The sequence below is a fragment of the Leptodactylus fuscus genome, chromosome 7, assembly GCF_031893055.1.
Source record: "Leptodactylus fuscus isolate aLepFus1 chromosome 7, aLepFus1.hap2, whole genome shotgun sequence".
NCBI lineage: Eukaryota > Metazoa > Chordata > Amphibia > Anura > Leptodactylidae > Leptodactylus > Leptodactylus fuscus.
The window spans coordinates 107,321,004-107,333,215 of record NC_134271.1 but is presented as its reverse complement, the minus strand read 5'-3'; the positions used below and the strand labels follow the sequence as shown (position 1 = coordinate 107,333,215).

The 12,212-nt window shown below is 39.2% G+C and overlaps 1 protein-coding gene across 1 annotated transcript in view; it reads left to right on the top strand.

Annotated features, from left to right (window-relative positions):
* LRRC9 (leucine rich repeat containing 9) overlaps positions 1-12,212 on the top strand; it is an 88,218-nt gene that overhangs the window by 29,681 nt on the left and 46,325 nt on the right. Inside the window, exons 9-16 of the mRNA XM_075282719.1 lie at positions 6-229; positions 1,915-2,046; positions 2,883-3,059; positions 4,475-4,583; positions 6,826-6,952; positions 8,971-9,117; positions 10,143-10,264; positions 11,860-12,042. Coding sequence (XP_075138820.1) covers positions 6-229; positions 1,915-2,046; positions 2,883-3,059; positions 4,475-4,583; positions 6,826-6,952; positions 8,971-9,117; positions 10,143-10,264; positions 11,860-12,042 — 1,221 coding nt within the window. The remainder of the gene's footprint in view (positions 1-5; positions 230-1,914; positions 2,047-2,882; positions 3,060-4,474; positions 4,584-6,825; positions 6,953-8,970; positions 9,118-10,142; positions 10,265-11,859; positions 12,043-12,212) is intronic.

Genomic DNA, 12,212 nt, shown 5'->3' with positions numbered 1-12,212 from the left:
TATAGCTAGAAGGGGACCTGCCCGCAGATGCCCTACAGTCATCAAATAAGTACCAGAGAAACTTTTCTAGATCTTACGATCACATTGAACTGCAGAAAGCTATAGAGGAATCTAGCTCATGGGACAAGGAAGAAAGCAAGAAAAGTGACACAGACCTGAAAGAGCAGATATATCGAAAGTTATATGCCTTAAAACAGAGAGTACAGTTCTGGACTCACAGAGTGGAGGAGTAAGTTGTGTAAAGTAGACATTTGCAAGTATTTAACACTCAAAGATGTTGTCTAGGATAAAAAAAAATTATAATAGGCCAGGGAAGGCGAAAAAACATGAATAAACATACTCACCTGTCCCTGGTGCTCCATGTGTCTACCAGCGCAGTTGAATCTGGGACTCTGTTGTCTCGTGTTACTGAAAGGCCTTGGTGGCTGTGATGTCTCATGTCCATTTCCTCAAGCCACTGACCAGTGGTAACGACTTTTGCCAGGAGAAAGCATGGGAGCTACAGGACCGGACTGTGCTGGGAGACACTGGAGGTGAGTATGTTGTGTTTTTTTTTTCCTTTTTTTAAAACTTTTTTCACCTTCCCTGGCTTAAAATAAAACTCACCTGGAGCACCGAGAACAGGTGAGTATGTTTTTTTTGGGGGGAATTTTTGTTTTTTTATATCTACCCTATCCAAACAAAAAAAAATTATCTTGGGACAATCTTTTTAGGCCAGGGCCCCATGTTGCGAAAACGCTGTGTTTCACATTACCTGCAAAGAGTATTGGATTCTAGCTAATTCCATCCAGGCATTGCAGAAATAAATCTGCAGTGGAAAAGCTGTGTTTTCAAAAACGCTTGCATTTTTTTGTAAATTGCATCATGTCAAATATACCTACAGAAACGCTGGTGTTTTCTGTATACGTATAATAGGTGTAACATCTCTGCCTGTTCGTGTCTCTACGCCACCCTCTGATCGCATGCTGCGGCGCAGGAGGCGTGCGCAGTTTGATAATTTGCTTTGAGTTTTTGGTTGCACTGTGTGAACATGGCTCTAGTTCTGCGGATTTTACTCCACTGGTCAGGGGTATGGGCCTTTTCAAAACCCCCTTAATCTCTTTGCAAGTGGGCTCAACACACACTGAAGTCATAAGTTTCTTTGTTATGGAAAATTTGTCTTCTGATGTCATTTTGGGGCTCCCCTGGTTGAACCTCTATAACCCTATTTTTGATTGGGATAAAAAGGAGTTGGTAAAGTGGGGAGATCATTGTTCATCCCACTGTATTTCTTTACATTCTTTAGATTGTGTCAGTGAGAAGAAAGTCTCAGCTACTAAAAGTTGGGAACGCCCCTCCGTTTGTTCCGGCTCCCGGAAAAAAGAAGCGACATGCTCATTCTTTCAGGTGGAGTTGCCTCACGACATCAGCCTGAAGACACTCCCTCCCGACTATGCCCATTCATTTGGGCTTAATCCGCCATAGTCACAGCTACCCGTATTTTGGCGCTTCAGGTTCCGGACCAAAAAAACCCGAGTGAACTTACTCTTAACTGTTCCAGAATCAGTGGATCAGCAGCTATTAAATGTCGGAGATGGTGAAAGTCTGAATATGGTGCACGTTGTATCATAGATTTGGAGCAAAAGTGATACACTTCTCTGCTACTTATGCCAACTAATTTTGGATTATTTTGGGCTGTTCATTTGCACCAAAAACATATTAGATGTCGGATATAACAGATCAACTGATGTCAAATATAACAGGTCAACTAGCAAGTGACTTACTTCACTCTTTAGTTGACAGGTATTCATACTGAAAATACTGTACCCTACTGACACATATGTATTGCAATATGTATAAACAAGGTCTAAAAGAAGTTTGAGGAAAAGATAATCTTTTCTTATCTATTTTTCTTTTATCCTATTAATGTATTAGGATTGATGCTCTGCATGAGAAGGAAGTTGTGAGGACGGAACAGAGCTTTGATCTTTTGGCCCAGTTCTTACAGACAGAACTTGAAACCGTAGGGAATGTTCGCTTTGAAGAAGGCGCTCCATCAGATTCATGGTAAGCCTGGTTCATGACAGTTCACTTTAAGTACTGTAGATAATTACTGGAATATTTTCATCTGTTGTGTCCGATAGAGGAATGCATTGCGGATCTGAAAGTTGTATATGTAGAAGATATTAAAAGTCTACATTGTCTCATTCTGGATGCAGAAATGTCGTCTATTCAAGCAATAATGAGAGCTTAATGGTAATTAGGATAAGGGATAACTGCCTTTTAGAAGGGGATACAACCCGTGGGACTCCTGCCCATCACAAGAATGGGGGTCCCATACTTCCCATATGCTAATGGGGGGAATACATCAAGGAAAGAAAGGCTCATTTTTGACAGTTTTATGACATTGACGGGGTCCAAGAAGTAGAAGTAGAGATGAGCAGAGACCCAGTAAGCTTCATAACTGGAACCACAACTGAAAGATGAGGTAAGCATTGCATTGAAACAGGAGCGGCCATCAATATTTGATCTGTTGGGGTCCAACACCCTGGATCTTGGTGTTCACCTGTACTGAGACAATAATGCTCTCATTAAAGTTTACTTACTGTGAGCTGCGAGTTCTCTTGGCATACAAACTATAGCGACCAGAGTAGGTACTGCAGTGCTGTTCCATTGTTTATTGCTTCCGTATAAACATATCTTTATAGAAAGTTTTTGTAAATTCACATTACCTTATTGTATATAGACAGAGGCAAAATATTACTGAGTTTCCATTTACATACACCTATTGCTGTCGCTTACAGCCATTGCATTTGTCACATTTTTACACTTATTTGCCTTTTGTTTCTGCTTCACTGTCTCTGATCTCTTGGAATCTCACATTCTCAATTTAATTTATTCAGGTTCAAGTCCTGTTATGATCTGATTTTATCACGCTTCTGTGCATCAAACTTTAAAACATTCGGGATCACTGGAGTGAAAATAAATCGAATAGTCAGAGTGCACAATCGAATTCTACGATTCAGGTTTGAGGAAAGACTTCAGGATTACCTTGACAACGAAGATGGCACTGCCGCAGCGTAGGTTTCAGGCTCTTATGTCATTATATTCATTGTAGAGACAGGCATTAAATGTATTCTGCAGCTCAAAATTTACATCTGAATCATTGTTTGACTTCTTCCTCTTAAGTTTTTTTTTTTTACATTTCTTTTTGTGTAGGTAAGGATTAGTTAGTAATTAAACGACCCTTTAATATCTAGAATACCTAACAATGATAGACAATTGTCTCTTCTACCGTATTCCCTTTACTCCTTTATTAAAAAGGTATGCTATAAAAATTATATATATTAACAATGTGTCAAATATAACAGAACCATGTACCAGCATGTAAATAACATGGCCATACAAAGGTGACCGCAATGAAATGAACCCCCTTCCTCATAAAGACAAATTCCTTTTTTTTATTGTTTCTGGTGGTTTATTAAAAGGTTTGGAGCAACTCCTGGGGTAGATAGGGTTGGTTGTAATAGAAAAAAAAAAGCATACTGATCTATCCCCGATGCTTTGTCAGACTCCAGTCCCCCTTTCCAACGCTCTGGAGCGCAACAGATCTCATGTATAACAAGTAACAACCACACAGTTATACACCATTCATATCGCCCAGAGCCCCCATCTGCCCCCAGCACTTGACATATACCCGATGAAGTAGGAGTCTCGGTCATCTCCAGCCAACATGACCATATTTTTTCAAATTTATGGGACATTTCCTACTTAAGCACAGTAACTGATATAGGAACATATTTATTAATACGTTGAAGCCACTGTTGAAGGGAGAGTATGCCAGAGCATTTCCATGCCATAATTATAATCTTCCTTGCACAGTAAGGAAATTAATTGTAAATTGGAAAAAAAAAAAATCATAATAGCTTTCATTTAGTATACCTAAAAGAAAGAGGGCCAGGGGATAATAATAATAATAAATCTATTTTGCATATATTTCCCTAAAAGAAAGAGGGAAGTCAAAGTGCTCATGTAGGAATGACAGAACTACTGACCATAGCACTGGACGATCCTGTCCTGCACATAGTTGAACATGCTGCCCTAATTTTCTCTCTCAGTAGTCACTCAGCTTTACCAGCATACACCTTGATCAGTGCTGGAGTAATATTCAGTTTGGCAGTGTATTTAGTGTCCACACCTACCAAACAGTTGTTCTAGAGACTTGCTGGGCATCACTTTTTACCTAAGACTTCCAGACAATCCCGGAGGGTTGTCAAACCACTGAAGATTTACATGGTCGGTCTGTAGGTTAGCAAGAAGAGGCATGAGCAGGAAATTGCACGTGGCAGAAGGTCAAACTACACAGCACAAAAACTGTGGGCCTCCGTTTTTTTTTTCATTTTGAGACACATTAGATCAATTGTTGTAAAAGTGGAAGTGCCCTTTAACAACTTTAGAATACTAATTTACATTGCTATTATTCCTTTTCTTGCAGAAACTACAAGAAAATGCTAGAATATCTGTTTTATACTTTAGACCCCATCAAATCAGTTGAAAAGAACAATCTCCTTCAAATTCTTGAAGATGGGTTTAAGGTCAGAAAGGTAAAAAATATCATTTTGAGCTACAATATCCTGCAGTATGATACAAACTGTTCAGTTTTTCTTCATTTTCAAAGTAAAGGTGGATTGACAAGGCACGCTGGTGGTTTAGTTGCTGTATACGTTTTACACTTTCCTTTAGATCTCTCCTCTAGGGGTAGAGCCCAGTTGTCCATTTATTCATACATTTCCAGGAAGAGTAAAAGAGAAGCAGAAAAATATTTATTAACATTAACAGATGTGACAGGAGTGATGAGGTCATGACATTTGTTCTATAGATAAAAGTATCTATAAGTTATCTGGGTGTAAAGCCCAGGGTACTGTGAACTGATCATTCTGTCATTTTGAAGAGTCTTGTCAGTCACTTTCTCTCCTTCTATTAGTGGCACCAATAGGATAGCTTAACAGTATAGCGCTTCAATTCTCATTACCTCTAGGCATCTTATATATATATATATATATATATATATATATATATATATATACCTCTATAACCATTCTTACAAGGTCTCTTACACATTACATTAAGGAGATCCACACTGCATTACTTTCCTGTTAAAGGGAGTCTGTTACCGGAACTCACCATATCAACCCGGTCCTGCAGATAGATATGTTACCTTAATAAAACTGTGATTTCCAGTTGTGAATCACTGCCCCAGTTGCCAATATATTGCATTTTTTGTCAATATGTGAACAAGTTATTTGAACCTACAAGGGCATTTCCATTGCTCCAAAGAGGTAATTGACCACCTCCTCATTGCTCCAAAGAGCTCATTTGCATATTGATAAGAAAGGTTGTATCTCAGCAAGCCTGGTACCGACTTACAAAGGGAAAATAACAGTCTGAATCATGTAACCCTAACGTATCTATCTGCAGGCCTGGTTTTATATACTGGGCTCTGGCCTACTCATTTTAATGAAAGGAATATTCAGAGCTCAGTACAAGGGTGTGGAAAAATGTTCTAATATTTTCTTAGGACTTTCTTAAATTCTAGTTTCCCTAATGCATAAATCATATCCTTCTTTTGATATAAAACATTGTGAGGAGATTTAGGGGGCGTTCCCACCATTGCTGGTGACCGTCTTGTCCGTTGCTTTTGTCCGTTACAAGATTTTAGCAACGGACACTAGCAGAACCGTCACAAATCCATTAAAATTTCCATTGATTTCAGTGGTATTTTATCGTATGTCCGTTATACACCCACTCACGTCCCCTTTTTTTGCAGACAAAAAATCCTACATGCAGGACTTTTGTGTTCGTTAAAAAAACAACGGATTCCTGATGTATATCAGGCGTCTGTTATTTTTTAACATTGGAGTCTATGGGTAATGGACTTATAACGGATAGTAACCGATAGCCATCAGTTACCGTTCATTATTTTGTGTCTGTTTTTTTTTCTGCGCATGCTAAGAAAACAGAATTTAAAAAAACAGAGAGTATAAACAAGGATACTAACTGATGCTAATGTGTGTGGTTTTTTTAACATCAGTTAGGGCAGGTTCACATCTCCGCCTCGGTCTCCAATTTCACTTTCCGTCTTCTGCCCAAGAAATTGGACAGGAGACGGAAACCGACAGTCATGTTTCAAACCCATTCATTTGAATGGGTTTGCAAAGTGTTCGCCCGTGAGCGTTTTATGGTCTCTGCACCGAAACTGTTTTTTTTTTTTTTTTAACTAGACACAAAGTCGGAAATACAGAACTTTGTGTCTGGTTAAAAAAACCTGGTTTTGCCGCAGAGGCCATAAAACGCTCACGGGCGGATATGGTCTGCCGGGTTTCCGCCTCCTGTTGGTAAAAGATGGAAACTGAAAATGAAGACCGGGGCGCAGATGTGAAACCGCCCTTAGTGTCCGTTAATGTCTGTTATGATAGGTGACCGTTTTTTTTGTTTGTTTGGTTTTTTAATGGACACCTTCATAACTGAATCCAAATTGCTTGGATTGAAAATTTGTCAGGAAATCAGATCTTCAGAACATGCAAGAGAACACCTTTGATCTTGGTTCAGTTTTTCACTGTGAGAGCTATTACTTTGACCCTTACTCCCTTTCATTCCTTTTTTCATTGCTGTTTAGACAGGCAGTAAAAGGGCTCTGGCCTGAGCCATGAGAGTCTGTCATATCTTTATGACTGCAATTAGTGAAAAGCTTCAGAATTGTGACATATCCTCTGTCTTGCCTTCACCATAATACGTTTCATTCACAATTGTCTTCTTCTTTACCATGTCATAATGTGTTTTCTACAGTTGTATGATCAGGAACAAGAAGAAGCTGTTCTCCTTTCCAACAGTTTGGGATTTTATGAGACTTCTAAATTGGAGCAAGTAACAAACCGAGAGACAAATCATTATGATCCAGAAGTCTTTAAACATGGTAAACTAATTACAAGAAAACATAATTGATACACTAAATGATAGATGGCCCAGTGAATGCACTGTTGAGGTCTGCCCGACTAATGAATTACATTCCATGTAATCACATAGAGAATAATCGTGGGACAAGCCGAGGTTGACACAACTGCTTGGTTCAATGAACATGTTAATAATACTTTCAGCATTTCCTGGAAAGCAAAAATACATGCTGTCAGTTTCAATCATCTGATTACAATGTCCTCAGTATTATGGCGATCAATGTACTCCAATCATACATTACAGATACTATTCATCACTTACAATGATTTCCACACATTCATTTAAAATAACAATTGTATTTAGCTCTGAACCCAATTATGAGAAAAACTAAAGGGAGTCTGTCAGCACATTCATGCTGCCCCAAGCACAGAAATACCAAAAGGCTTCCTCCTTACTAAGGACTTTGTTTAACTCGCTGAATTACTGAGCTGAGTTAATATTCCTGACTAGTATTAAAATAGTGTAAACTTAAACCAGGCAGTCTAAAGATGAACATAGTGTATGAAATTTGTTCACGCTTTTTTATAAATTTGGTGCATCTCTCATCTAACGTAATACCATCTGTTGGTCATCTGATTATGTGCCAAAATTTTCCTCATGTGCATTGTAAGCCATGCCTCTTTCATGCTAAGAAACACCATATTTCTGCTAAGCTACCCCCTCTGCTCAGATGAGCCAAAGAAATATATAATACATTTGATGTGTTTTCTAGCACATTTAAGGCTAGGTTCACAACTGAGCCTGGATTTCCTTCGGGGCTTCCGTCCCTGAATCCGCTTTTCTCTCTGCATTTATCAGGTAGAAACTGGGCAGACCCCATTAGGCTGAGTTCAGACAGACAGAGACCGCCTCAGATTCCGGACCAAAAAAACAGTAGCTGCGATTGCAGTGCAGCGGTATCCAGTTGCGGCATTCTGCTCCAGATTAGGCCCAAATGAATGGACCTAGTCGGGAGGGAGTGTCTTCAGGCGGACGTCCGAGGCTGAACCGAAAAATGAGCATGTCGCTTCTTTTTTCCGGAAGCCAGAACAGACCGCTCACGGAAAAAAGAAATGACCAGCTCCCATTGATTCCGCCTCAAAATCCTGACCAAAAAACTCTGTGTGAACTCAGCCTTATAGTGTATGGGGTCTGCAGGTTTCCGCGAGTAACCACTTTTTAAGCAGATTGGGTTTTTGTTTTTCGAGTCTCTTCTGGAGATTCATTGATACTGCTGATTGGCCTCAGCGGTCACCTGACCACTGAGATCAATCTGTCTCTTCAGCGGAACTCTGGAAGAGACCCAGGAGAAGCCACCAGAGCAGAAGTTCGCAACTGTACAGTACAAAAAGAATCAGTCTCAGACTGCCATGTATCACATTAACAAAAAACAGCAACATTAAAGTTACAACTAACAATTTAAATTACTACTTAAATGGATTGTCTTATAGGTATTTTTTTTTTACCTAAAGTTCAGAATGGGTTAGTTAAAAAAAAAAAAGGAATACTCACCTCACTGATCCCCTGCCTATCTCACTCTGAGGTTGCTGAAGACCCCTGCTGGTCTCTACTACTTTCTGCTTCCTCTCGACACACTGGAAATGGCTTCTCAAGCATTGGCTGTAGCTGTGACTTGAGGGTCCCGGATGTAGAGACCAGCAGGGGTCTTGGGCAGAGTGAAAGCGGCAGGGAATCAGAGAGATAAGTACTGTTTGTTTTCCTTTTTTATTCTATTCCTTCGTTAAAAAAAAGTCACTGATGTTTTGGCGAGAAAGTGGCGAGTAAGTGTTCCTTGGATGGGTACAAGAAATGGACATTTGGGGCCATATGATCAGGCAGAAGAGCAACTGGTCTATAGTTAAAGTTATTGGTTATGGGAATGAGCTGTGTCAGGGTGGGAAAATCATACAAAGTGTAGGCATCCCAGATTTTGTGACATTTAGGCGACAGGATATGTTCATTATAATACTTTCTCAGTTTTCTTTCATTGTGTTACCTTAGGTAAACTTGTCATCTGTAAAGTGTTCCTTGGCCATAGTGTTCAAGCACGAGAATTTCTTCCTCTTAATCCTGCTAGTTATCCGGATGCTAATTCTGTCTTCAGACCTCTGACACTGAACAGCGGCACTTTGTGTTCTTCAGACGATGGTGAGATTTTAACCATTAATTATATACAAATGCATTACAACACTTTACAACCCTGGAGTGATGACAGTCACCTTCCTGTGTCAATTCTGGAATTTACCTTGTATTGGTATTGTATTCATTAACCACTCAGATAGTGCCCAACCGTATGTTTTGCATCAGTAAAGTGACAGAACACCAACCTTCCTTGATTGCAGAGGGCAAGAACCTTCCTTGACTGCCTGCAGAGGGCAGTAGTATAGGTGATAGCACAATGATCACAAGCATAAACATGGCAAAGACCATGAACACCATACACTTCGACAAAAGGTTTCATGTCTTAATGGCCATGCACACTACTGCATCCCATCCAGGAAACACAGTCCACTTGTGGGCTAGATTTTCTGAACAGAACTCGGCCATGTGTATACAACTTACTGTATCATAGTCAGCTACGTTGCAGTGAGCTTCCAAACAGCCCAATTGCTACTGTACTAAAGTGACATAAAGGTGTAGTATAGTGGTGATTGAACCGTTTGGAGCTCACTGCAGAAAAAACGACTATGATACAGTGAGTTCTATGTACATGACCAAGTTTAGTCTGGGAAATAAGGCCAACAAATGGATGCTGTTTTCTGGAGGAGACTCAGTTGTGTCCATATCCATTTAACCTTGGGCATACTAATACAATGCGAATGATGCAGTCACTCATCGAACTCCCACAGCATCCAGAAGTCATTTTCTTCTAAGCTTTTCTATAAAAGCTTTTGGATCTTAGAGGCGTATTCTTTTATTTATTATTTTTTTTACCCACAGTCTGTAATAAAACGGACAAATGAATACATTAAAATAAATGGATCCATCCATGAAAATGTGGACACTATTCATACATGAAATACAGATGTGAATAAATCCCATGAAATTCTACTTTAAAAAATAAAATAAAATAAACTTTCCACATTATGTTGATCCCACTTTGTGATAAAACCCTGCCTCTACAAGGTATACAGCTGTATGAAGTGCCTAACTTGCTTTTGTGTCTTTTTCAGAAAGGTGTTCTTCTGGGGCACATGACAGATGTGACTGCAGCCTACGCCGCTGTGAGTGGTTTGTGTTTGATACCGAACTGGTCCTGCCAGAGTACATTGTGGAGTATGAATATATCACACAGGTAGTGCATATAAAGCAGTCTAATAAATAACCTTTAGGTAAATAACAGGTTAATAACAATTAAAGGAAATTCTTATATTCTTTTTCACTAGGTCTTTGTGACTAAAATTCTATGTTAATTCACTTTTTTAAAGAAATCAGGACTCAGTTTTTTTGATTGTCAGAGTAATAGGCACAACGCGGCATCCCATCCACTGCATAGTGGTGGTTTTGTGGAACTGCAGCACTGCTGCTATTACTTGAACTGAAACAGTGGTGGATGTGCCACCTACAGCTTCCACTAGCAGTTTTCAGTGGCCAGAGGCTGCTGCAACAGCTGGTCTCTATAGGGTCTGGGAGTTGAACTCCCACAGATCACATACTGATGACCTAGAAGTATAAGAGCTTTCTTTCCATTGCTTTGGAAGTCACTCTTGACATTATCTTAAAAACTGTAGAAAAAGTTGTACCAAAAATCTGCAACATGTGGCCCCAGCATTATATTATCTCCATTATGATCTCTTATTTTATATTTCGACGGTGATGTTGCTCTCCAAAAACAGTCACACTGTTTGGCTGCTTTTTGTCCTATTTGACATCCCTAAAACCTAGGTTTGTCATCATAAGATACTTCCGACATGTACACCGTGCTTCACGTTGCATGTGCCAAAACTGGCAAAATTAGATAAACCACATTAGATAATGTTGGGGACATCAAATGGTCCTCATAAGAGTATGTTGCAGAGCTCCAAATTAAATAATTAATTAACAGGCCTAGATGGACTACAGCCATTCTTCTAGGCCTGGAGAACTGATTAAGACACAAGATGGTGGTGTATCAAAAGAGTTCTTATTTATTGTTACAGAGAGTAGCATTTATACAGACAAAAGCAGGTTGGACTTGACATGATTGGTTATAACATAAGCTGTGGCACATGACTATTGGATATGGTCTGATGTAATCTGCATCTCATTATTACACTCCAACCTGGGATGACCTTTCTCATGGCATAAAGAAGAATCTAAAATATTTATGTGTAAACCAACATCTTACACTAATTCTAGATGTATATCACAGCAAGAGAGATAATGATCACATGCTGGTCTGACGGTCAACAGGTTATTCTACACACACCCTCAAAGATAAGACCCTTACCATAAACAGATAAGGAGTTATAACCCAACCATTAACATTCCACACGCCTTATCCCCTAAAGGGGTCTCTTAGACTCTAAACAGACATTTTCATAAAGTTTATATAAGAAAAAGGTTACAAGATGGCTGACAGAATACAAGATGGAAGATGTGATCCTAACAGATAAAGTTATTTTTTATCTTGTTTTCTTACAGCACCCGCTTAACTATTGTCCATTGGTCCCTTTACTTGAATGGGGCTGAGCTGCAATACCTGAGACAGCACATGGGCAAGGGTAGCAGTGTTTCTGGGGAAAAATAACCTTTTTGTAATCTTTTACATCAACCTTAATAGACGCTAATTACTAACTTTTAGCTTATTTGTGCTATGTGACATAATGTGTACGTCATGAAATATCAAGATCTATTATCCTGCATGTTGAATAAGTTATAAAGTTATGTATATATATTTTATATTGGTAGGGTATGTCCACCATGACTTGTAGTCTTTCCAGTATTACAGCTGGAGAATTCTCTGACGAAATTAAATTGGATAAAGATGTTATTTCCATGGAACCGATTATTAAACCCAGGCCCAAAATAATTACTCTGGATGAAGGGACCATTCTTTCCATTGCAAAAGCCAATACATACAGTCAAATAACAGTGAGTATTGCAAAGCTCAGCTGCCTGGATATTAAAGGAGACTTACCGCAACACAATATAGAAAAGCCTTTTTTAGCGTGTTTTATAAGCATACTTCTTAAGAAGATGTATAAGATGGAGCTCCAGGCTGTATTTGTATTCCTCGCGTGTTTTTCCTTGCTGACAATGTA